This window comes from Aegilops tauschii, chromosome 6 (assembly GCF_002575655.3).
Source record: "Aegilops tauschii subsp. strangulata cultivar AL8/78 chromosome 6, Aet v6.0, whole genome shotgun sequence".
Lineage (NCBI taxonomy): Eukaryota > Viridiplantae > Streptophyta > Magnoliopsida > Poales > Poaceae > Aegilops > Aegilops tauschii.
Window position 1 is genome coordinate 7,215,608 of NC_053040.3, and position 25,037 is coordinate 7,240,644.

General features: G+C 43.8%; 1 protein-coding gene across 1 annotated transcript; it reads left to right on the forward strand.

Annotated features, from left to right (window-relative positions):
- Positions 1-20,170: 20,170 nt before the first annotated feature.
- LOC109734440 (wall-associated receptor kinase 4) lies at positions 20,171-23,963 on the forward strand. Its single transcript, XM_020293648.3, has 4 exons — positions 20,171-21,121; positions 21,648-22,136; positions 22,214-22,366; positions 22,451-23,963. Exons 1-4 carry the CDS (start codon positions 20,209-20,211, stop codon positions 23,701-23,703), a joined length of 2,808 nt encoding a protein of 935 aa, XP_020149237.1. The 5' UTR covers positions 20,171-20,208; the 3' UTR covers positions 23,704-23,963.
- Positions 23,964-25,037: the final 1,074 nt, after the last annotated feature.

Genomic DNA, 25,037 nt, shown 5'->3' on the forward strand with positions numbered 1-25,037 from the left:
CCTGGAGGAAATAGTGTAAACTGCACGGAGCTATGTGTAGTTTTCGTTCGAAACCCTGATAGCTCCGTGCAGTCTACACCACTTCCTCTAGGCGTGAAGCTAAGCAACGTGCAGGTGAGCATTGCGCCTCTCCATCATCGTCTCTGCACTCAGGGTTTATAAACCGCTGCGAGTGCCTCTCGCTTGGCGAGGTGGGACTAAAAAACAGCCGCAGAAAGAATCAACTAAAAAACTCTATTACCGGTTCATGCCACGAACCGGTACTAAAGGTGCTCGTGGGGCCCCAGCCTTCGAACTAGTACTAAAGGTGCTCATGGGGCCCCAGCCTTAGAACCGGTACTAAATAAAATTCCTTTGTTTGTAACAGATGCGTTTTCGTTCGAAACCCTAATACTTCGAAACAAATTGTGTAAACATGTAGAAATATACATAAACAATACATTGATCTAAATGATATGTGTAAACATGTAAAAATATACCCCTTTGTAAAGAAAATATAAGAGCATTTAGATCATGATCTTATATTTCCTTACAGAGAAATACATCAAAAATACTTTGATCATCAATGATCTTTTTGTGTACAATCTGAATTGTCAATATGAGTCCTCAACGGTTTTTAAACCGGTGAAGACTCATATTGCGGCCACAAATTTTACACATAGAGTTCAATGAAGACCAAGTGCTTGTGATAGTTTGAGATGTAACATATTTAAGGTGGTAAAAACCTTGTTAGGGGAGCGAGGTGGGACTAATAACAGCCCGCCACAACCTCTTTAGTACCGGTTTGTGGCACGAACCGGCACTAAAGGGGGATGGTGGGGCCACAGCCTGATCGCAGCCTGCCACAGCCTCTTTAGTACCGTTTCGTGGCATGAACCGGTACTAAAGGTTCTCCACGAACCGGTACTATTGATCTCCGCCCGCCTAGCCGTTGGAACCGGCCTGTTAAAAACCGGGACTAATGTCCTTCACATTTGACCCTTTTTCTACTAGTGATTCTCTATCATATAAGTTTCCGATCTACTTTTATTTTGCAATCTTTACTTTGAATCTATACAATAAAAATACCAAAAATATTTATCTTATTATCTCTATCAGATCTCACTTTTGCAAGTGGCCGTGAAGGGATTGACAACCCCTTTATCGCGTTGGTTGCATGGTTCTTATTTGTTTGTGTAGGTACGAGGCAACTTGAGTGTGGTCTCCTACTGGATTGATACCTTGGTTCTCAAAAACTGAGGGAAATACTTATGCTACTTTGCTGCATCACCCTTTCCTCTTCAAGGGAAAACCAACACGGTGCTCAAGAGGTAGCAAGAAGGATTTCTGGCGCCGTTGCCGGGGAGATCTACATCAAGTCAATACCAAGTACCCATCACAAACTCTTATCCCTCGCATTACATTATTTGCCATTTTCCTCTCCCCAACTTCACCTTTGCTGTTTTATTCGCCCCTCTTCCGTTCATCCTTCTGTTTGCTCGTGTTACCATGTGCCTTCTATTTGCTTGCATCTTTGCTTGCTAAAAATCTATTGATATGGATCCACTTAAAGTTTTCTACTTGGATCGTCTTCGATCTATATGTGCTCGTGCTGATACCCCAACTAGTTTAGTTGAGGGAAAATCTTTAGATGAGCATGCTCATTTTGTGCGTCATCGTTTGTCTGAAGAAGGGAAGCTCTTATGGTATCATATAAATAGTTTGCTATGCTATGCTTGGAATCTTTGTGAAATTTGTGATTTTACTTGTTGCTGTAAGAACCCTAAAAAACACCTTTCCTACCTATGTGAGTTTAATGATAATGAAATCTTATCTTCTTATGCAAAGGGTGTTTATAGTTACTATCATATCGAACAAATTAAAGAATTTGTCGTTTTTAAGGGTGCTCATGAAGTTGCTTCTTTGATTGAAAAGTATGATATTACTTTCCACAAATCTGAAAATTCCGACATACTTAAATATTGCTATGAAAACTATGCTCATAATGCCTATGTTAAGGAATTTATTGAGAGAATGACCATTTCTTTGGAAGAGAATAATGATATGCATGAATCTATAGATCGAAGATGATCCAAGTATCTCTTGATGAACATGATGCTTGCTATTCTTGTGGCCATGATGCCAATATTTATGAAGACGAATTTGCTATAGTTCCTTATGCTAAAAATGAGATCGTTGCTATTACACCCATACTTGATAGTTCCTTCGATGAAAACCATGATTGCAATGATTTTACTATAAATTCTCTTGATGTCAATTGTGCTAATAATATCCAAAACCCTAATCTTGGGGATGCTAGTTTTGCTATGTCTACTATTTGTTGCAATGATCATGATTGGGGTGATTCTTCTTATGATATTGAAAATTTATTTAAGCCCCATGATGAATATGAGATTGATAATAGTGTTATTATTGAAAGTGGGTTTGGAAGAGTGTCAACTTTAGATCCCACATATTTGGAGAATGTTCAATCTTATGAATTTTTTGATAAAAGTGGATTTGGAGAGGTCGTGACTTTAGTTAATGTTAATCCCACTATTTTGGAAGAGTGTCAACTTCGCATGCATGTGGATCGTGTTGAAAATATTTTATGTGATAGCTATTTTGTTGAATTGGCTTATGATCCTACATGTGATTATTATGAGAGAGGAAAATATGGTTGTAGAAATTTTTATCTTACTAAATTACCTCTCGTCATGATGAGATTGCTATCGTCTCTTTCTTCTTCCTTGCATATGCTAATTTTTGCTTGCTATGATAATTTGTTTGCTTATAAAATGCCTATGCATAGGAAGTATGTTAGAGTTAGATGCTTTTGTCACGTGCTATATGATGCTCTCTTTGTGCTTCAATTCTTGTCTTTCATGTGAGCATCATTAAGATTATCAATGCCTAGCTAGGGGCGTTAAACAATAGCGCTTGTTGGGAGGCAACCCAATTTTATTTTTGTTTCTTGATTTTTGCTCCTGTTTAGTAATAATTAATTTATTAGCCTCTGATTGGATGTGTTTTTATGTTTTAATTAGTGTTTGTACCAAGTAGAACCGTTGGGAAGACATGGGTAAAGTCTATATGATCATGCTGTAAAAAACAGAAACTTTTGCGCTCACGAGAATAGCTGCCGTTTTTCACCAGAGAGTGATTTTTAGTTGATTCTTTTTGAACCTGATTACTAGACAAATTCCTCACGTCCACCAATTTATTTCAGAATTGTTTGAGACACAGAAGTTTTCGTTAGAGACAGATTACTACAGACTGTTCTGTTTTTGACAGATTCTGTTTTTCGTGTGTTGTTTGCTTATTTTGATGAATCTATGGCTAGTATTGGAAGTTATGAACCATAGAGAAGTTGGAATACAGTAGGTTTATCACCAATATAAATAAAGAATGAGTTCATTACAGTACCTTAAAGTGGTGGTTTGTTTTATTTCGCTAACGGAGCTTATGAGATTTTCTGTTGAGTTTTGTGTTGTGAAGTTTTCAAGTTTTGGGTAAAGATTTGATGGATTATGGAATAAGGAGTGGTAAGAGCCTAAGCTTGGGGATTCCCAAGGCACCCCAAGGTAAAATTCAAGGACACCAAAATCTTAAGCTTGGGGATGCCCCGGAAGGCATCCCCTCTTTCGTCTTCATCTATCGGTAACTTTACTTGAGGCTATATTTTTATTCACCACATGATATGTGTTTTGCTTGGAGCGTCTTGTATGATTTGAGTCTTTGCTTTTTAGTTTACCACAATCATCCTTGCTGTAGACACCTTTTTGGAGAGACACACATGAATTGGAATTTATTAGAATCCTCTATGTGCTTCACTTATATCTTTTGAGTTAGAAAATTTTGCTCTATGTGCTTCACTTATATCTTTTAGAGCACGGTGGTGGTTTCATTTTATAGAAACTATTGATCTCTTATGCTTCACTTATATTATTTTGAGAGTCCCTTAAAACAGCATGGTAATTTGCTTTGGTTATAACAATAGTCCTAATATGATAGGCATCCAAGATGGATATAATAAAAACTTTCATAAAAAGTGCATTGAATACTATGAGAAGTTTGATACTTGATGATTGTTTTGTGACATGAAGATGGTGATATTAGAGTCATTCTAGTTGAGTAGTCGTGAATTTGAGGAATACTTGTGTTAAAGTTTGTGATTCCCATAGCATGCACGTATGGTAAACCGTTATGTGATGAAGTCGGAGCATGATTTATTTATTGATTGTCTTCCTTATGAGTGGCGGTCGGGGACCAGAGATGGTCTTTTACTACCAATCTATCCCCCTAGGAGCATGCGTATAGTACTTCGTTTCGATAACTAATAGATTTTTGCAATAAGTATGTGAGTTCTTTATGACTAATGTTGAGTCCATGGATTATACGCACTCTCACCCTTCCACCATTGCTAGCCTCTCTAATACCGCGCACCTTTCGCCGGTATCATACACCCACCATATACCTTCCTCAAAACAGCAACCACACCTACCTATTATGGCATTTCCATAGCCATTCCGAGATATATCATCATTATTAGAGCATTTCCCCAAGTGAGGAAAGGATGATGGAGACTATGATTCCCCCACAAGTCGGGATGAGACTCCGGGCTAAAAATAAAAAAAATAAAAAAGAGGCCAAAAATAAATAAAGAAAGAAAAAAAAGAAGGCCCAAATAAAAAAAGATGAGAGAAAAAGAGAGAAGGGACAATGTTACTATCCTTTTACCACACTTGTGCTTCAAAATAGCACCATGATCTTCATGATGGAGAGTCTCCTATGTTATCACTTGCATATACTAGTGGGAATTTTACATTATAGAACTTGGCTTGTATATTCCAATGATGGGCTTCCTCAAATTGCCCTAGGTCTTCGTGAGCAAGCGAGTTGGATGCACACCCACTTAGTTTCCTTTGTTGAGCTTTCATACACTTATAGCTCTAGTGCATCCGTTGCATGGCAATGCCTACTCACTCACATTGATATCTATTGACGAGCATCTCCATAGCACGTTGATATGCCTATTTGATGTGAGACTATCTTCTCCTTTTTTGTCTTCCCCACAACCACCATTCTATTCCACATATAGTGCTATGTCCATGGCTCACGCTCATGTATTGCGTGAAGATTGAAAAAGTTTGAGAACACAAAAAGTATTAAAAAATTGCTTGGCTTGTCATCGGGGTTGTGCATGATTTAAATATTTTGTGTGATGAAGATAGAGCATAGCCAGACTATATGATTTTGTAGGGATAACTTGCTTTGGCCATGTTATTTTGAGAAGACATGATTGCTTTGTTAGTATGCTTGAATTATTATTATTTTTATGTCAATATTAAACTTTTATCTTGAATCTTTCGGATCTGAACATTCATGCCACAATAAAGAAAATTACATTGAAAATTATGCTAGGTAGCATTCCACATCAAAAATTCGGTTTTTATCATTTACCTACTCGAGGACGAGCAGGAATTAAGCTTGGGGATGCTTGATACGTCTCCAAAGTATCTATAATTTTTGATTGTTCCATGCTATTATATGTTCTGTTTTGGATGTTTAATGGGATTTATTATACACTTTTATATTATTTTTGGGACTAATCTATTAACCCAAGGCCCTGTGCAAATTGCTGTTTTTTTGCCTATTTCAGTGTTTCGTAGAAAAGGAATATCAAATGGATCCAAACGGAATGAAACCTTTGGGAGAGTGATTTTTGGAACAAACGTGATCCAGAGGACTTGGAGTGGACGTCAAGAAACAAACGAGGAAGCCACGAGGTAGGGAGGCGTGCCCTACCCCCCTGGGCGCGCCCCCCACCCACGTGGGCCCCTCGTGGCTCTCCTGACCGACTTCTTTCGCCTATATATACTCATATACCCCAAAAACATCCGAGAGCACCATGAAACCCTATTTCCACTGCCGCAACCTTCTATACCCGTGAGATCCCATCTTGGGACCTTTTCCGGCGCTCCACCGGAGGGGGAATCGATCACGGAAGGCTTCTACATCAACACCATAGTCTCTCCGATGATGTGTGAGTAGTTTACCTCAGACCTTTGGGTCCATAGTTATTAGCTAGATGGCTTCTTCTCTCTCTTTGGATCTCAATACAAAGTTCTCCTCGATTCTCTTGGAGATCATTCGATGTAACTCTTTTTGCGGTGTGTTTGTCGAGATCCGATGAATTGTGGGTTTATGATCAAGATTATCTATGAACAATATTTGAATCTCCTCTGAATTCTTTTATCTATGATTTGTTATCTTTGCAAGTCTCTTCGAATTATCAGTTTGGTTTGGCCTACTAGATTGATCTTTCTTGCAATGGGAGAAGTGCTTAGCTTTGGGTTCAATCTTGTGGTGTCCTTTCCCAGTGACAGTAGGGGCAGCAAGGCACGTATTGTATTGTTGCCATCGAGGATAAAAAGATGGGGTTTATATCATATTGCTTGAGTTTATCCCTCTACATCTTGTCATCTTGCCTAATGCGTTACTCTGTTCTTATGAACTTAATACTCTAGATGCATGCTGGATAGCGGTCGATGTGTGGAGTAATAGTAGTAGATGCAGAATCGTTTCGGTCTACTTGTTGTGGACGTGATGCATATATATACATGATCATGCATAGATATTCTCATAATTATTCGCTTTTCTATCAATTGCTCGACAGTAATTTGTTCACCCACCGTAATACTTATGCTATCTTGAGAGAAGCCACTAGTGAAACCTATGGCCCCCGAGTCTATTCTCTATCATATAAGTTTCCGATCTACTTTTATTTTGCAATCTTTACTTTCAATCTACATTGTATAATATGACGTTGAAAGTATAACCATGCTCGGTCTTCAAGTAACTCTCTTTACCTCCATAGTTTCCATAGCACTGAATCCTATCTTATCCAAGACAAAAATTCTTGCATGGCAGGGGATGCGCTATTAGAATAGTGAAAATTTCAAATTATAAGTTGAAGCAAATGAAGCATAAGTCATGCTTAATTACGAAAAAAAGACTTGTCGTTGTGACTTACTATATCCACTTCGAAGGTCTCATCTAGCTTGATGCTGAAGCGCCTATCATCAAGAAGGAAATTTCTGTCACACAGGTCGCGCTGGTCTTCACAGTATTCGCACATAATGAAATCTTTTTCGTCGTCAGACGATATTTTCTATGTTCATATAGGTGAAACATTAAACACATACTAGTTCTATTAATTCAACTAATTCAAGTAGTTCTATTAATTCAACGAATTCAACTAAGCATTTACTAAAAATAAACTAGTTTTATTAATTTTCTTACTAAAATAAAGTAGCTAGTTCTATATAGTAATATTTTAATTAGATCATCAAATCTCAGATACCTAAATTTCCTTACTAAAAATAAACTAGTTCTATTAATTCAACTAAGAATTTACTAAAAATAAACTAGTTCTATTAACTTTCTTACTAAAATATATAAAGTAGCTAGTTTTATATAGTAATATTTTAATTAGATCATCAAGGCGTTGTTGTTCGTGACCATCAATGATTGGCCTGCTCTCGGTAACCTTAGGACAGACAAACAAGGGATACCGCGCATGCACGCACTGTTTGGATGATACCGACAGTATATATTTGGATAATTGTAGGAAGAATGTGTACCTGGGACATCGTCGATTTCTTCCGAGCAGGCATCCCGTAAGAAAGAAAGGCAAGCATTTCATAGGTGAGGCGGATCACCGGACGAAGCCTCGCCACCGTACTGGTGCTGATGTACATGATATGGTCAAGGATTTGAAGGTGTCTTTGGAAAGGGTCCTGGCGGACAACCTGTTCCGAATGATGCTGGCGGACGCGCACCCATGTGGAAGAAGAAATCTATATTTTGGGACCTGCCATATTGGAAAGACCTAGTGGTCCGCTCCGCAATCGACGTGATGCACGTGACGAAGAATCTTTGCGTGACCCTGCTTGGCTTCTTGGGCGTGCATGGGAAGACAAAAGATACACCTGAGGCACGGGAGGACCAGCAACGTATGCACGGAAAAGACGGCATACATCAGGGTCATGCCAGCTACGCTCTTACCAAAGAAGGGAAGGAAATCTTCATTGAATGCCTACTCAGTATTAAGGTACCGTCTGGCTTCTCGTCGAATATAAAGGGAATAATAAATATGGCAGAGAAAAAGTTCCAAAACCTAAAGTCTCATGACTGCCACGTGATTATGACGCAACTGCTTCCGGTTGCATTGAGGGGGCTTCTACCGGAAAACGTTCGATTAGCCATTGTGAAGCTATGTGCATTCCTCAATGCAATCTCTCAGAAGGTAATCGATCCAGAAATCACACCAAGGTTAGAGAATGATTTGGTGCAATGTCTTGTCAGTTTCGAGTTGGTGTTCCCACCATCCTTCTTCAACATCATGATGCACGTCCTAGTTCACCTATGCGAAGATATTAACGTTTTGGGTCCTGTATTTCTACACAATATGTCCCCCTTTGAGAGGTTCATGGGAGTCTTAAAGAAATATGCTCATAACCATGCTAGGCCAGAAGGAATCATCTCCAAGGGCCATGAAAATGAGGAGGTCATTGAGTTTTTTATTGACTTTATTCCTGACCTTAAGCCGATTGGTGTTCCTGAATCGCGGCATAAGGGCAGACTGGATGGAAAAGGCACGCTAGGAGGGAATCAAATAATATCTATGGACGGACATTCTCTCACTGAAGCACACTACACAGTTCTACAGAATTCTGCCTTGGTGGCTCTGTATATGGATGAACACAAGAATTTTCTACGCTCCAAACACCCGGAGCGGTCTGATGACTGGATTACACGTGAACAAATGGGGACTTTAGCCGGCTGGTTGCAGACACGTGTCATGCATGACGCCTCTATTGAAGATGGCATGTACTTGCTGTCCTAGTTACCATCTTCGAATATAATGACTTTCAAAGGGTACGAGATAAATGGGAATACATTTTACACGATCGCCCAAGATAAGAAGAGCACCAACCAAAACAGTGGTGTCCGCTTTGATGCAGCAACCAAGACGGGAAAGGAAACATATTATGGTTACATAGAGGACATATGGGAACTTGACTATGGACGTGGTTTGAAGGTACCTTTGTTTCTGTGCTAATGGGAGTGGATGACAAGACAAACATGTCAGAAGATTATGAAAAGTTTGATGAAATTGCCCCATTCACAGTGAATATTGACCCGAGCATCCAGTTAAATGATGAAGATTTTCCATGGTTACGGCGCAAAGGGACACACGCGAAAAAAAGTTTCACACCCAAAGATCTGGGATGTGATCGGCTTCACTATCATCACTTTCTTCTGTGTTTCACACCCAGGAGGGAATCTCTGTAATAGTTAGGGTAGTTATGTGTTTTGGCATTTGAAACGCGAAGAAATTTTATGTGCAAACAAATTCTTTCAAGCATTTACTGATTTTTTTCAGCTAAATGACCCTGAAATTGAAAAACACTTCAAATGAACTCCAAAAAGGTTGAAAGTTGGCATGGTATCATAATTTCACCCACATAGCATGTGCAAAAAAGTAGAGAGGGTTACGGCAAAAACTGGATGCACTTCGTGTACAAAATGGACAATCTCTTTCGAAGTATCAGGGTTTCGGACGAAAACTCATCTGTTACAAAGGCATTTCATTTTTTAAATAACCTAAGTATTACCAAATTAAATATAATGATAAAACACACTAATATTAAACATAAGAAAAAAGAATCACTGAAAAATCTATTTTTAAAGTTAAGTTATTCAGAAACTAGTGATTCACACAAATTTCAAATAATTCAAAATTTAAACTATTCAAATTTGAAAACTACCGGCACTAACAGAAAGTTTGTAATTTTTTGTACCTAAAGCAAAAATATTCACAAAGAAACTCTAAATACAGCAAAAAAACAACTAAAAATAAATAAAGCAGAAAAGGAAAAAAAGAAAAAACTAAATGAAAAAAAGCCCACCTACTGGGCCACATCGGCCTGCATACGACTAGAAACCCAAATTCTAGTTGGGCCAGGATGCAGGCCCGCTAGCCCTATAGGCCCAACTGGGCATCGCAGCAGAGATAGGCCCAGAAGGCCTGCTTTAGAGAAGAGCTCGAGACAGCAGCGGCGGCGGTGCTTATAAGCTGGTTTGAGCTCCCCTCGGCTAGCAAGGTTGGACTAAACATCTGCGCCCCTCTCCTGGCAGTGCACCAACCTTTAGTACGGGGTCGTGGCTCCAATCGGTACTAAAGGGGGGTCTTTAGTACCGGTTGCAGCCACGACCCAGTACTAAAGGGGCTCGTTTCCCGCCGCTTGGCCTGGCCAAAACAAACCTTTAGTACTGGTTGGAGCCACCAACCGATACTAAAGGCCCATCCTATATAAGCAGCACTTATGAAAATTTCAGTTTCTCCTCCCCACTTCCTCTCATCTCTGCTTCGCCGTCGCCGCCGCCCCCGTCCCGCGCCGTCCCCATCGCCGCCCGGCCCGTCCCCGTCGTCGCTGCCCCGGCCGTCGCTGCCCCGTCCCCGTCATCGCCGCCCCGTCCCAGTCCAGGCCCGTCATCGCCGCCCGTCGCCGTCCCCGTCGCCGCCCCCCGTCGTCTCGCCTCGCCGGTGAGCTCCTGCCCCGGCCGCTATGTCCACACACACACACACATTGTTAATTAGTTGTAAAATTGTTAGTATTTTATATGTTTTTTAGTTATAGAAATGTTAGAAATTTTTCTGTCTTTTATTTATAGAAATATTAGTTATATATAAATTTTAGAAATGTTAGTTTTAGCTAGATGAATTAGATTAATGTCAAATTGTTAGACGATGATCTATTTTTTTAGTTTCTTATAATTTTAGTTATAGAAAAATTTGGAATTTGCATATAGAATTTTAGTTATCACAATCCAATCGTTTAAAAAATGTTACTTTTTGCGGGCATATAGTATTTGTCTCGACGATGCCCGGCCCGCATCCTCGTCGTCGACCCTTTCACGACGACGTCCTGCTTCAGAGGACCCATGTCCGGGACTGGGCTCCGCCGGGCTGGCACGGGGAGGTGCTACCTTCAGGGGCTCGCCGCTTGGTGAGGAACCCGGCCCCGGGTCCCGTCGTCGACCCTGAGCTCCTCTGGTGGCGTTCACGTGGGCCACTTTCGGTGCGGAGGGAGCCGGCCCCGCAGGAGGTGGTACGTCACCGTGTCAGGGAGGAGGACGAGCACGTCCATCGCTACATGGCTGCTATGGACGTCAGGTTCACCAATTCCTGGCAGGTTCTTTGGGGAGATCACCCGAGCTATGATGCAGTGATGGTTCCTTCATTTTGGGTGTCCACCGCCCGCGCCTCAGGAACCGCGAGTGGTCTAGATTACTCTGTAGTATTCGATCTTTATTACCTAGCTAGCTAGTGATGTACTCGATATATAATATTCGAGACGATTTATTCGAGATTATATCTATTATTCGAGACGATGTATTCGAGATTATATATATTATTCGATAATACTCGAGACGATGTATTCGAGATTATATTCGATGATGCTTATTATGTACTATGATTGATTCAGTTTTTCCTTATTGATTGCATGCATGCATTGTAATTTTAATACTAAATTGTTTTATATTTCTTCTGGAGTAGTGAAGTATAAACTATGGCGGACAATATCGGCAGAGAAGGAGAAGAGGCCCTGTTCGAGATCATACGCTCCCCTCGCGGGCCAGATGATCAGAATGAAGAAGATGACGGCTCCCAATATCTAAACAACACCGGGGAGGGTGATATGATATTCGATCGCGATGACCGAATTGATGAAGTCATGAACTATGATTATAATTACGAAGAAAATGTTGATCTTCAAACAACAGAGACCGGCGAGGTATAAGCAGGCATCTGGTGATCTCACATGTTTTAAATGACTTGAAGATATATTAACGAATCGATCTTTCTTCTTTCAGCCCTCCGGATCGAGCAAATCTTCCACAGGCAGCAGGATAGTACAAGGCCCGAACAGAAAGTTGAAGGAGGGCGTGAAGCACAATATCGATGCCATCAAACCTAATGGTGAACCAAGTGCGCGTAAGAACATTGCGAACAAGTTTATTCGTCAGTGCGGAGTTCTTGTGAAGGACCAACTCCCGATCTCCCTTCAAGAATGGAAAGAACCAGCAAAGAAACGTCCAGATCTTACTTTTGTCAACGACAGAGCAAAATCTATGCTTTGGGAAAAACTCATGGAACATTTCATCCTACCAGATCATTTCACAGATGCAGATGTGCAGAAAGTCAGGGACGCTGCTCTTAGGAAGATGGCAATTGCATTCAACACCCACAAGAAAACTATATGGGCCAAATACACCAAAGGAGGAAAGAAGACTCCAGAATTCAAGGGAACACTGGAGAAGCAAAAAGATCATTGGGACGATTTCGTGAAATTCAAGGAATCGGAATTATCTAAGGAATGGTCAAGAAAAAATAAGGCCAATGCCGAAAAAAAGGAGCAGTTCCATAGGCTGGGTCCAGGTGGCTACGCAGTGGCAATGCCTAAGTGGGATAAGTCTGGGAAAGAGATGCTGGATGCAGAGGTCACTCCAGTTACATTGAGCTGGCCCCCCAGGTGCAGGACTTGGTTCTATGCGCATGGGGGCCGTTGGACCCGAAGACAGGCGAGGTTTCGAAGAAGGCATGTCTTAAAGGAGCCGAAGATAAGCTACTTGTTGCAATAGAAGAGGCTCGAACGGGGCTGTTCATGCCCAACAGAGAGAACGACGAGCTTACGCGCGCCCTGGGAAATCCTGAACACCCGGGAAGAACACGAGGCAAGGGCATTATTCCATGGTATGAGGGGTTTTCGGACTTGAATGACGACTACAGAAGCCGTGTGAGAAGGAAGATGGAGGAGGAGAAGAAGAGGAAGAAAGAGGGGGAGCAAAGGAGGCAGGAAGCAGAATGCCTTCAAGGCCTAGAAGCAAGGCACGCAGAGTTGGCACTCCAATTCCAGTGGCAGCAGCAGCAAATCGACTCACTTAGCCAAGAAAGGGGGTCTCAGCAGCGGCAGCAGCTAGCGGATGATCTAGCATTGGATAGCACCGTCCCATCCATGCCGAGAAGCAGCGTGGGTTCCGCCCCGGGCGGCGCACTGCTGGATAGATACCCCATGGATGACATCATGGAGAACACTAACTGTGAGCTACACTTCAAAATGAAGAACATATCCATGAAGGTGGCGGACGCCGTTGCTTATACAAATGGCCCCGAAGCAACCTTCCATTGCAACCCGATTCCAGCCGGCTATGCTCGTGTCATGGTTGATGAGGTGGTGGACCAATATTCGGGGCTAGAGCTTGACATTCCTGGAGGTGACGACGAGCACACACTGGGAGAGGCCAGACATCGTATCATCCTATGGAGAAAGGATTGCATCATCTTTCGAAGGCCACCAACACCGCGTCAGCCGACTCCTCCTCGAAGTCCACCACCGCGTCAGCAGACTCCCGCTCCTCCAAGTCATCAGCAACCCCCTGACCAGAGTCCAGCTCCTTCAATTGCACCAACGCATCAGGCCACTCCTCCTCCTCCAAGTCCGGCACAACGTCAGGCCACTCCTCCTCCTCCTCCAAGTTCGCCAACGCGTCAGGCCACTCCTCCTCCTCCAAGTCCGGCACAGTGTCAGGCCACTCCTCCTCCAAGTCCGACACCGCGTCAGGCCACTCCTCCTGCTCCAACTCAGCCACGTCAGCCGTCTCCGCCGCCTCAGCAATCGCGGAAGAGAGCCGCCGCAGCTATGGTGCGTAGCGGTACAAGTCGAGGTAGTACGGGAGGTACAGGTGGAGGCAAGCGATTTCAATATGGTCCAAGCCTCGCGCCTCTTCCGCAGAGGCCTTGCGACATGACCGAGGGGCAAAACGCAGCCATAGTGAAGGCCCATGTGGACGCTCATTTTGCACTGAAACCGCCACCGCCACCAAGGGAGAAAGTGCTTGAGGAAAAGATTGACCACTTCATTCGTTTGGCTAGACCACCAGCTCCCAAGCCTGTTGACTCAGACTATGAGCGCCAAATCAGGAAGGCACATCAAGCACGACTATAGAAGGAGTCGAGCTCGAGATCGAGCAAATCAGCTGGCAAAAAATGCGGGAAAACCGTTCCCCAACTGGGAGAACATGCGGCGCAATCGATCCCCCCGCTTGTTGTGCCAACAACACATGAGAGTACCAGTGCCCTATATATATGTTGGCAAACCGTTCCCCAGCTGGACAATCTGGTAATAACCGAGGAGCATATAATGCAGGCTGAAATGCTCGGTATCACTATTGGACAACTCCTCGAGATCGAGCCCATGCCTCGGCTTAGAGAGGAGGAAATAAAACAAAAATATGTCCGCGGCCAACCTTTGGTCAAGCCCGACGAGGTCAAGAACCTCCCAACGAGAATGTATGAACTGCATCAATGGTACATGAACATTACCAAGACTTCCAATCGAGAGTCCCTCATGGTGAATGTCAAGGAGGAGCATTACTTCCATGAGAAAGCTCTGGCCGTTGAGTATACAGAACTGCTTCAATTATTCAATCAAGACGCACTCGACAAAGCTATCGTCAGTTGCTATTGTCTGTAAGTGATTTCTTTCTGTAATTTAAGTCTCAAGCTAGCTGTAGTGATCATTTTGATCAATCATTACCTGTAATTATCCTCACTATATTCTTTTCTATGGTATTATGCTGGATGAAGGTGTATGAAATGAAAAAATCTGGACGCTATGACATTGGGTTCATTGACCCAAATACCATTAATGAACACACATGAAAAAATCCATGTTATCGAGCAAGTTTAGAGGAAAGCATGCTAGAGTTCTTCAAGCGTCTCAATACCAATGAAGATATACTTCTTCCTTACAACTTCAAGTGAGACACACTGTCTTGTACTACAAATTCTGTTTTTGCTTACTAGCTAGCTAGTTAGATGTTAATAATTAAGTGTGCGCATGCAGTTTCCACTGGATCTTGTTAGTCATTAAAGTTGATGAAGGAAAAGTTGAAGTACTGGACTCACTACTTAAGGAAGAAAGTGACTTCGCCATCGTGAAGGGGATAGTCAACAGGTAATTTCAATCGTTATTAACTATATCTCGGCCTATTTAATTAGTTCGTCATTTCCTGATATCAACTATTCAATAACCTCTTTATTCATTTTCTTTGCTGGCGGGCAGGGCTTGGGCAAAGTTCATCAACGTGACTCCAGGCCAATGGAAAAAAAACTGTTTTGGTATCGACCCAAGGTAAGTAATTAAGTAGTACTAGCTAGCTACCATATCTTTAATTCTTGTTTCAATACCATTAATTATCATGCTTGAATAATTATTATCTGATTAAATTCCATTCTCGTAAAGGCCCTGAAGCAGGCGCCGGGGAATGATCTGTGTGCATACTATGTTTGCGAGAATATTCGCATGATGGCGTCCGAAAGGACCAGATCTGATAGACAGCTATGGGTACGTTTGCCAAAATACTATTCACAATTTTTACATCATTATCGATATCTAGTCACACAACTAATACACATGCATATTGATCTCCTTCTTAACAGTTCAATTCGGTGCGGGAGCAGATCCTACCAACGGAGCGCATACGAGCACTTCAAGAGAAAATAGCGGGATTTTTGCTCGACTAGGTCATAGATCCGAACGGAGAATACTATTACCCGCTACCAACCCCCTGAACCACTTCCAATTGTCATCGTGCTCCGAAGGCACCAAGGGCTAATCCCACTTGCTCTGAAGGCAACATGTAGGAGAAATTGTATATACCTAGCTAATTGTGTATATATATATATACATGTGTATGTGTGAATGATGGTTGTGAGACATTCGATGATATATATATATATATATATATATATATATATATATATGATCAGTTCTACGAGAAATTCTATTTATATATATATGCATAACGTGTACAATATGTAGTATCGTAAAATACCAGCAAACAAAAAAGAATTAAATGGAAAACACAAAATTTAATGAAAAAGAAATCATGAACCCAAAACCCCCTAACCTTTTAGTACCGGTTGGTGTTACCAACCGGTACTAAAGGTCTCCCCGCCCACGGCGCTGGCTCGTGCCACGTGGTGGCCCTTTAGCGGCGGTTCGTGCATAACCGGTACTAAAGGGGGGACCTTTAGTCCCCACCCTTTAGTGCCGGTTATAGAACCGGCACTAAAGGCCCTTACGAACCGGTGCTATAGCCCGGTTCTGCACTAGTGCCCCCCCCCCTAATTCGGACTCCCAAGGGGGGGTGCGCGGCCAGCCCTAAGCCCTCTCCTCTCTCTCCCATAAGGCCCATGTTGGCCCATTATATCCCCAGGGAGTTCCGATAACCCCCCGGCACTCCGATAAATATCCGATGACCCTCGGAACTCATCCGGTGTCCGAATATAGTCGTCCAATATATCAATCTTTATGTCTCGACCATTTCGAGACTCCTTGTCATGTCCGTGATCACATCCGGGACTCCGAACTATCTTCGGTACATCAAAACACATAAACTCATAATACCGATCATGACCAAACGTTAAGCGTGCGGACCCTACGGGTTCGAGAACTATGTAGACATGACCGAGACACGTCTCCGGTCAATAACCAATAGCGGAACCTGGATGTTCATATTGGCTCCTACATATTCTACGAAGATCTTTATCGGTCAAGCCGCATAACAGTATACGTTGTTCCCTTTGTCATCGGTATGTTACTTGCCCGAGATTCGATCGTCGGTATCTCAATACCTAGTTCAATCTCGTCACCGGCAAGTCTCTTTACTCGTTCCGTAATGCATCATCCCGCAACTAACTCATTAGTCACATTGCTTGCAAGGCTTATAGTGATGTGCATTACCGAGAGGGCCCAGAGATACCTCTCCGACAATCGGAGTGACAAATCCTAATCTTGATCTATGCCAACTCAACAAGTACCATCGGAGACACCTGTAAAGCACCTTTATAATCACCCCGTTACGTTGTGACGTTTGGTAGCACACAAAGTGTTCCTCCGGTATTCAGGAGTTGCATAATCTCATAGTCATAGGAACATGTATAAGTCATGAATAAAAACAATAGTAACAAATTGAACGATCAAGTGCTAATGCTAATGGATTGGGTCAAGTCAATCACATCATTCTCTAATGATGTGATCCCGTTAATCAAATGACAACTCATGTCTATGGTTAGGAAACACAACCATCTTTGATTAACGAACTAGTCAAGTAGAGGCATACTAGTGACACTCTGTTTGTCTATGTATCCACACATGTATCAAGTTTCCGGTTAATACAATTCTAGCATGAATAATAAACATTTATCATGATATAAGGAAATATAACTAACAACTTTATTATTGCCTCTAGAGCATATTTCCTTCAAGGACGCCGTTGTCGTCCGATCTGGAAAACCAAAGTTTGGTGGCCCCATCACTCCAACATATCAATTGCCGCCTTGACAGGACCTGGCCTCTCCACTAGAGACACCATCATAATCATCCACCTTGCATCCATCTGCTGCACAAAACGTCGTTCCATATATTTTCATTGGCAAGTTTTAGATTCATACCATGCGAGAACTCTCCCGTTATGAAACCGGATTCTACAACCATGGTTGTGATATCACTTGGTATGCACAATTGCCTACATGGCTAGAAGATATACTCAACTGGAGTATATTTCATCAACGAAGATGATAGTACATGCAATAAAGCGACCTGAGAGGCTAGGATGGCGGCGCGCATTGCAATGCGTATTGAAATGTTTTCAGTTTGAATATTTCTTTGGTTAACTCTTTAATTTTCAACTATGTCTGCATTCACCATGTTGCTTATTTGTCGAGCGAGTGGATGGTGGGGGTGGCTCAGACAGAACGGGATAACAAGGCAGCATGGTAGCACTAGTAGAAAAAGGGCCTAATGTGAAGCACATTAGTCCCGGTTTGTAATTGAACCGACACTAATGTGCTCATCAGTGCCGGTTCCAACGGCTAGGCGGGCGGCCATCATTAGTACCGGTTCATGGCGAACCTTTAGTACCGGTTCGTGCCACGAACCGGTACTAAAGACGTGGTGGCAGGCTTGTGTCAGGCTGGGGCCCCACCAGCACCTTAAGTACCGGTTGGTTATATGAACCGGGACTAGAGATGCACTTTTAGTCCCGGTTCGTATAACCAACCGGTACTAAATGTCATCCTATATAAACCCCTTCGTCGAGCATGAACACTCTGTTCTTCCCCTTTCCCCTCTCCTCTGTTTTCTTCCTCTTCCTCTCGAGCTCACACTCCATTTTTGCCAAAATTTGTGAAGATTTGAAGGCACCCCATCCATCCAAGTGATCACAAATGTTAGAAACTTTGTCCTTTCATCTCTCATTGCTAGATTAGCTCTTGCAATGCTCTATAAGTATAGTGATTTGTGGGTTTTATTTTGGGAGGAATTATATGTGGTAGTATTTAATTTATATGCAATTTGAGGTCAAAATAACTCTTAGTTTGCATATGTAGGTGTGGTTTACTTAGAGCCTTCCCGTCTCCGTCATAACCACCGTCGATCGCCCGCACCATCCCGTGAGCCTCTTGTTCTTATCCTTTTTATATAAAAATATCATGTTTGTGTGATTTAGATATATAGTTACTCGTATAATTATCTTACCCGTACTTTGTTTGTTATACTTGTGCATACTACGTTTGCGAGAACATTCACATGATGGCGTTCGAAAGGAGCAGATCTGCTAGACAGCTATGGGTACGTTTGCTAGAACACTATTCATAATTTTTACATCATTATCGATATCTAATCACATAACTAATACATGCGTATTGATCTCCTTCTTAAAAGTTTAATGAGGTGCGGGATCAGCTCCTACCAACGGATCGCGTACGAGCAATTCAAGAGGAAATAGCGGGATTTTTGCTCGACCATGTCATAGATCCCAAAGGAGAATACCATTACCCGCTACCGCAGTAATGCCTCCATGTAGGAGAAATTGTATATACCAAATTGTATATATACATGTGTATGTGTGAATGGTGGTGCGAGACATTCGATGATATTATATATATATATATATATATATATATATATATATATGATCGGTCTAGGAGAAATTCTATTTTTATATATGCATAACGTGTACAATATACAGTATCGTAAAATACTAGCAAATGAAAAGGAATTAAATGGAAAACATAAAATTAAAGGAAAAAGAAATCATAAACCCAAACCCGCTAAACCTTTTAGTACCGGTTGGTGTTACCAACCGGTACTAAAGGTCTCCCACCACCCCCCCCCCCCCCCCCGACGCTGGCTCGTGCCACATGGTGGCCCTTTAGTGGCGGTTCGTGCTGAACCGGTACTAAGGGGCGACGTTTAGTCCCCACCCTTTGGTGCCGGTTACAGAACCGGCACTATAGGGCCTTACGAACCGGTGCTATAGCCCGGTTCTGCACTAGTGTAGAGACGCCGGCCCTCGTGTGGCAGGGGCCGGCGTTTAGGCTGGTGGAGATGAATAGATCGATGGTGGAGGTATCTGCCTGTCCTACTGACCAAGGTTTTATTTATTTAATTTTTGCGGGGAGACGAAGGAAAAAATTGACTGATCAAAAAAAAAGTTCAAGTAACTGATAGGTAGCATGTCGCTTCACGTTCGTTCACAAGAAACAGCAAGGAAATACACTTCCCTGGAAAAAATCCTTACCAGTGCAGAAACTTATTTCATCTGGACTATAGAGTACATGGCCAGGAACCAGCCGCACACAAAACGAATCTTCGATCTATGTGGACAAGTCAGGAACAGCAGGGCAGGCAGCGATGTACCCCTTTAGTTTGCTACAATAAACATTTATGATTTATGAATGACAATACTAAGATATTTTGAACTGACTTATTCTTAGACCTTGCCTAGTCCAAGGAGAAACCAGCATCCATGATGAGGACAGCCCAGTTGTCTGTGTTGGCTGATATTTTTTCAGTGGGGACAAGGACGATAGTGGCTGATGCTACATACAGCACCACAAATCAGCTTCTTTTCTAGCAACAGCACCACAAATCTGCTTTTTTACCATCTCTTTGCAGAGGCCTCGAATGTACTTGCAACAATATTAAGGTACCAGACTGGTAATGTGCTCTAGGCCTATAAATAACGTAACTTGAAAAAGGATGTTGATTCATTAGTACAGTATTAAAACAGATAGAGCAGAGCGGAGATATGAGAATGGAGTGCGGCTTCCTAATCCTCGTGCTTGTGCTTGCGTTGCTAGGGACGCAGACAACACGAGTGTTGGGCGCCGTGGGGACAAGTAGCCGGCCGTATGAACAAAGCAATCTTGCCGTTCCGTCGGCGGCCATGATGGGCAGGTGCCCGAAGAAGTGTGGCAATCTGAGCTTCGCCTACCCATTCGGCATGGGCACCGGCTGCTTCCGCAACCCCGACTTCAACCTGACCTGCGTCGTCGAAGGCAGCACGGGCACCTCCCGGCTCTTCTTGCGCGACGGCATCACCGAGGTCGCTGCCGGCCATGGTTCCGGCATCGAGGTCGGCTGGTCGCCGGAAATAAGCATCTCCTACACCGAAACCGTCCCTGTCCGCTCCGGCGTGGACGTCTACAACATGTCCTCTTGGTCACCTCCCGGGCGATCTTTCTTGCTATTCGATGCCAGCATAAACGTCACGGGCTGCGGCTTCGACGTGTACATGCTGGACCACGACTTGAACACGACCTCAAAGGTCTGCTCAACCACCTGCCCCGGCGGCGAGATCACGGAGACGATGGCCATGCAGAACTGCAACGACACCTGGTGCTGCTCCGTCCGTTTTTTCTTTAACTTTAATGGGTTTCAGTTCAGCTTTGTCCGGCGACGGGGCGAGGAAGGCAGGGTAAACTACACAAGTCCCTTGTGGAACAAGATCAGCGTCACAACGGACGATGCAATCCTGCTGTGGTATGTGGCCGATCAGCAAAGATGTGCCGACGCCGAGGCAGACGTGGCCACCTACGCCTGCCTCAGCAGCAACAGCAGCTGCACAGATAACGATTTTACATATAGCGGCTACCAATGCTACTGCGACGGCGGGTATGTAGGCAATCCCTATGTTCGCGGTGGTTGCTCGCGCGACAAAGGTAACCTTCTTTTTTTTTCCCTTAATTTTGAACAAATTTTCTCTCATAACAAACTTTCGGTAAGTTTTACTGTGCACTTTGTAGAACATCACCGGAAACAATTAATTAGTACTACCTCCGTCCGAAAAAACAACGGAGCCGCCACACCACCCCCATCGCAACCCAACCCGTCCTCATCGCACCCATAGTTTGAGTCATCGCACCACCGCTATCATGGGAGCAAGACCTCCTCGACTGGCGGGCACACCTCCATGTTCCCGTGGCGGACGCCCGCAGGTTCGCAGGGAACTCCAGAGCCAACCCATACTACCCCAACCTCCAGAGGCCGTGCTCTAGAACAGCACGAGAGCGGTCCTGGTTTATGTTTCTCACACTTGCAAAAATTATGTCTTTAATTTGGCTGGTCATATTATTAGAAAAATGTCTTGTTATATTATTATTCTTATTTGAATTGGCTTGTTATATTAAACACAACGTGGCACAGTACATTTCATCCAAAACTTGTAATTTTTCTTTGTGCAAATAGGATATAAGCCAAATCAACAAGTGACAAATTGCACACGACGATGTGGAAACATTGACATCCAATTTCCTTTCGGCCTAGAAGAAGGCTGTTTTGCGAGGGAGGTATTTCAGCTGAATTGCACTAATACGACAACCTCTACACTACAAATGAAAGATGATGATGAAAATCAAGTGACGTACATAAATATTGAGGAGGGGCTAGTGGAGATTAATTATACGGCAGATTATTACAACCTGCGGTTTTCCGCGAATTATATTGACGAGGAATCTAACCTCTATATGAGTAGTTATTGGCACACATCATCGGTTCAGTGGGCTGTCGCTAACCTAACTTGTCAAGAAGCACAGATGGACATGTCTAGGTATGCATGTGTCAGCAGCAATAGCACATGTCTGATTGTCAACTCTACGATGAATGGTTTCTATGGTTATCGCTGCAAATGTTCGCCAGGCTATCAAGGAAATCCGTACGTACATACTGGTTGTCAGGGTAATCCCTCCCTCCCTCTCTCCCTGTCTTAAAAAGTTTATCCCTCGCGGCCTAAACTAGATGAGATTGCGATGCAGATATTAATGAGTGCACTAATACAAGAGGTATATGTGAAGAGGTTTGTCATAATACTGTGGGGAGCTATTATTGCACCAAGTGTCCTCCAAAAATGGACTATGATACTACAACAATGCAATGTACTTCAATAAAAAGACAAAATATTTACATAGGTGAGTGTTTGAGTATCATCAAATTCACCGCTAAGTAAAATAAAACAATCCAATATGCTAGCTAAGATGGTTTAATATTTTCAGGTATTATCATTGGGTTGAGCAGTGGCTTCGGGGTTCTTTTTCTTAGCTTGAGTGGAGTTTTCATTGTACACAAATGGAAGAGCCACATCCGAAGGCAGATGCGGAGGAAATATTTTAGGAAAAACCAAGGTCTTCTTTTAGAACAACTTATATCGTCGGATGAAAATGCAAGTGACAAGACAAGAATTTTCTCAGTGGAAGAGCTAGAGAAGGCAACAGACAACTTCCATCAAACACGTATCGTTGGCCGTGGAGGGCATGGCATGGTTTACAAAGGCATACTATCCGACCAAAGGGTAGTTGCCATAAAGAAGTCTAAGGTCATTGAGCAAGGTGAGATCAATCAATTCATCAATGAGGTCGCCATTCTCTCTCAGATAAACCACCGAAACATCGTAAAGCTTTTCGGATGTTGTCTTGAAACAGAGGTACCTTTGTTAGTGTACGATTTTATCCCCAACGGATCATTGTATGGTATTCTTCATTCTGATTCCAACACTAGTTGTTTATCTTGGGATGACTGCATAAGGATTGCTTTGGAAGCTGCAGGAGCTCTCTCTTATCTCCATTCCGCAGCATCAATATCAGTCTTCCATCGTGATGTGAAATCATCCAATATACTATTGGATGGAAACTACACAGCTAAGGTTGCTGATTTTGGGGCTTCAAGGCTAGTTTCTATTGACCAAACCCACATTGTGACAAATGTACAAGGCACGTTTGGGTACTTGGACCGAGAATATTACTACACTGGACAATTAAATGAGAAAAGTGATGTCTACAGTTTTGGGGTTGTACTCATTGAGCTACTTCTCAGGAGAGAGCCAATATTCACAAGTGAATCCGGCTCGAAGCAAAACTTGTCAAACTATTTCCTATCGGGGTTAAAAGCAAGACCAGTTACAGAAATAGTAGCTGCCCAAGTTCTTGATGAAGCAACTGAGGAAGAGATTAGCAGCGTAGCTTCCCTTGCAGAGATGTGCTTGAGGCTCCGAGGTGAGGATAGACCTACCATGAAACACGTGGAGATGGCTTTAAGGGTTCTGCAAACAGAAAGGTTAAAATTGTGCCATGTTGATCCAGGGAATGCACAAGAGAAGGAACCACTGCTAACTCCAGCAAGAGAAAAAGATAGCTCTGATCAGTTGGTTGCTTCTGATTGTGTCAATGCTAATTTGGCATCTGAAAACATGAAACCGTGCTATAGCTTTGAGCAAGAGTTCATGTCATATGATGGTGTTTCACGCCTCTGATGATCATTCGTCCTTTATGCATCAATAAACAATGCACATTTGTAAGGTCAAGCACCATATGTACCGATGTAGTAGGTTGTGTAAGTTGTATTTCTCAGGTCTGTTGTAAACTAGTATACCAAACTTTGTGTGATCCTGTCAGTCTATTCTATGTAGGTTGTCTAGCTTAGTTCTTGAGTGGCAAAAAAAAAACACAATTTTTTTGAAAGATGGCGATTGTAATGTATCAGCACATGCAAAATGAGGCATTAGACAAAGCAGGATCCATTCTGGTACACTAATTAGCGTTATAATAAATATGAGAAAAGTAAATATTTCGTCCCTCGACTCTTTTAAAAGTACAAAAATGGCCCTCAACTCCAAAACCAGCAAACCTTAGAGCATCTCCAGCCGCGCCCCCAAGAGGCCCTCCCCAGGCGTTTTTTTAGCGCCGGCGGGCGAAAATCGGCCCAGTCGCGCCCCCATGAGTCCGTTTTTCGCCGGGTTGGGCCGAAATAACAGCTGGCGCACCCGACCCGAACCCGGCGCGCTGGGGGGCGCCGGCACAAGCGAAAACGGGCATGGGGCCGCTCTGTCGGCGAGTAGAGACCCTTTTCCCGCCGTTTCTTCCCGCTTTCCCCCGGCTTCCCTCTCGTTCGCTCCATTCCTCCCGCCAATCTCCCTCCTCCTCGCCTCTCAGCCGGCCGCCATGCCGCCGAAGAAGTACAACGGCTTCGATCGCCGCCATCGCCCAGCCGAAGCAGAGGAAGCCGAGGGCGCCGCCGTCCAAGCCACCGGGCATGTCCAACGCTGACTGGAGGGCGGAAGTTCAGCGTCGGGAGGATGTCACCACCGACCGGCGGAACAGGGCCAACGCCAAGAAGGCCCGGGACAGCGCGGCGCACGCGGCTGCGGCGGAGCAAGCGGAGCGCTCGGCCGAGCAAGTCGAGGCGGCCCGCGTGGGGATGATGAATCCACCCGGCGGCCACGCCCAGTACGCGCCCTGGAGCCAACAGAGTGTCGGTTCACCAGCCGGCTTCTCATCGTCGCCGCAACCCTGGGGATGCACGCCCTCGCCGGGCTACGCCGATGGGCACGCGCACGGTGGGTTCAACCCCAACATCACCTTCCCCCATGGTCACCGGGCGCAGCGCACGCCCTCGCCCGCCTTCGCCGGCGTGCAGTACCCGCCATACAACTACTCGCCGCCGGCCTACGCGTCCTCTCCGACGCCGCCTTTTCGCTGTGGCGCGCTGCCCTTCTCACAAGCGTCCACGTCGCACCTCGGCGACACCGACGCGACCGAAGCCGACATGGAGGACATCATTACGGCACGCTCGGCCGCCGCCGCCGCG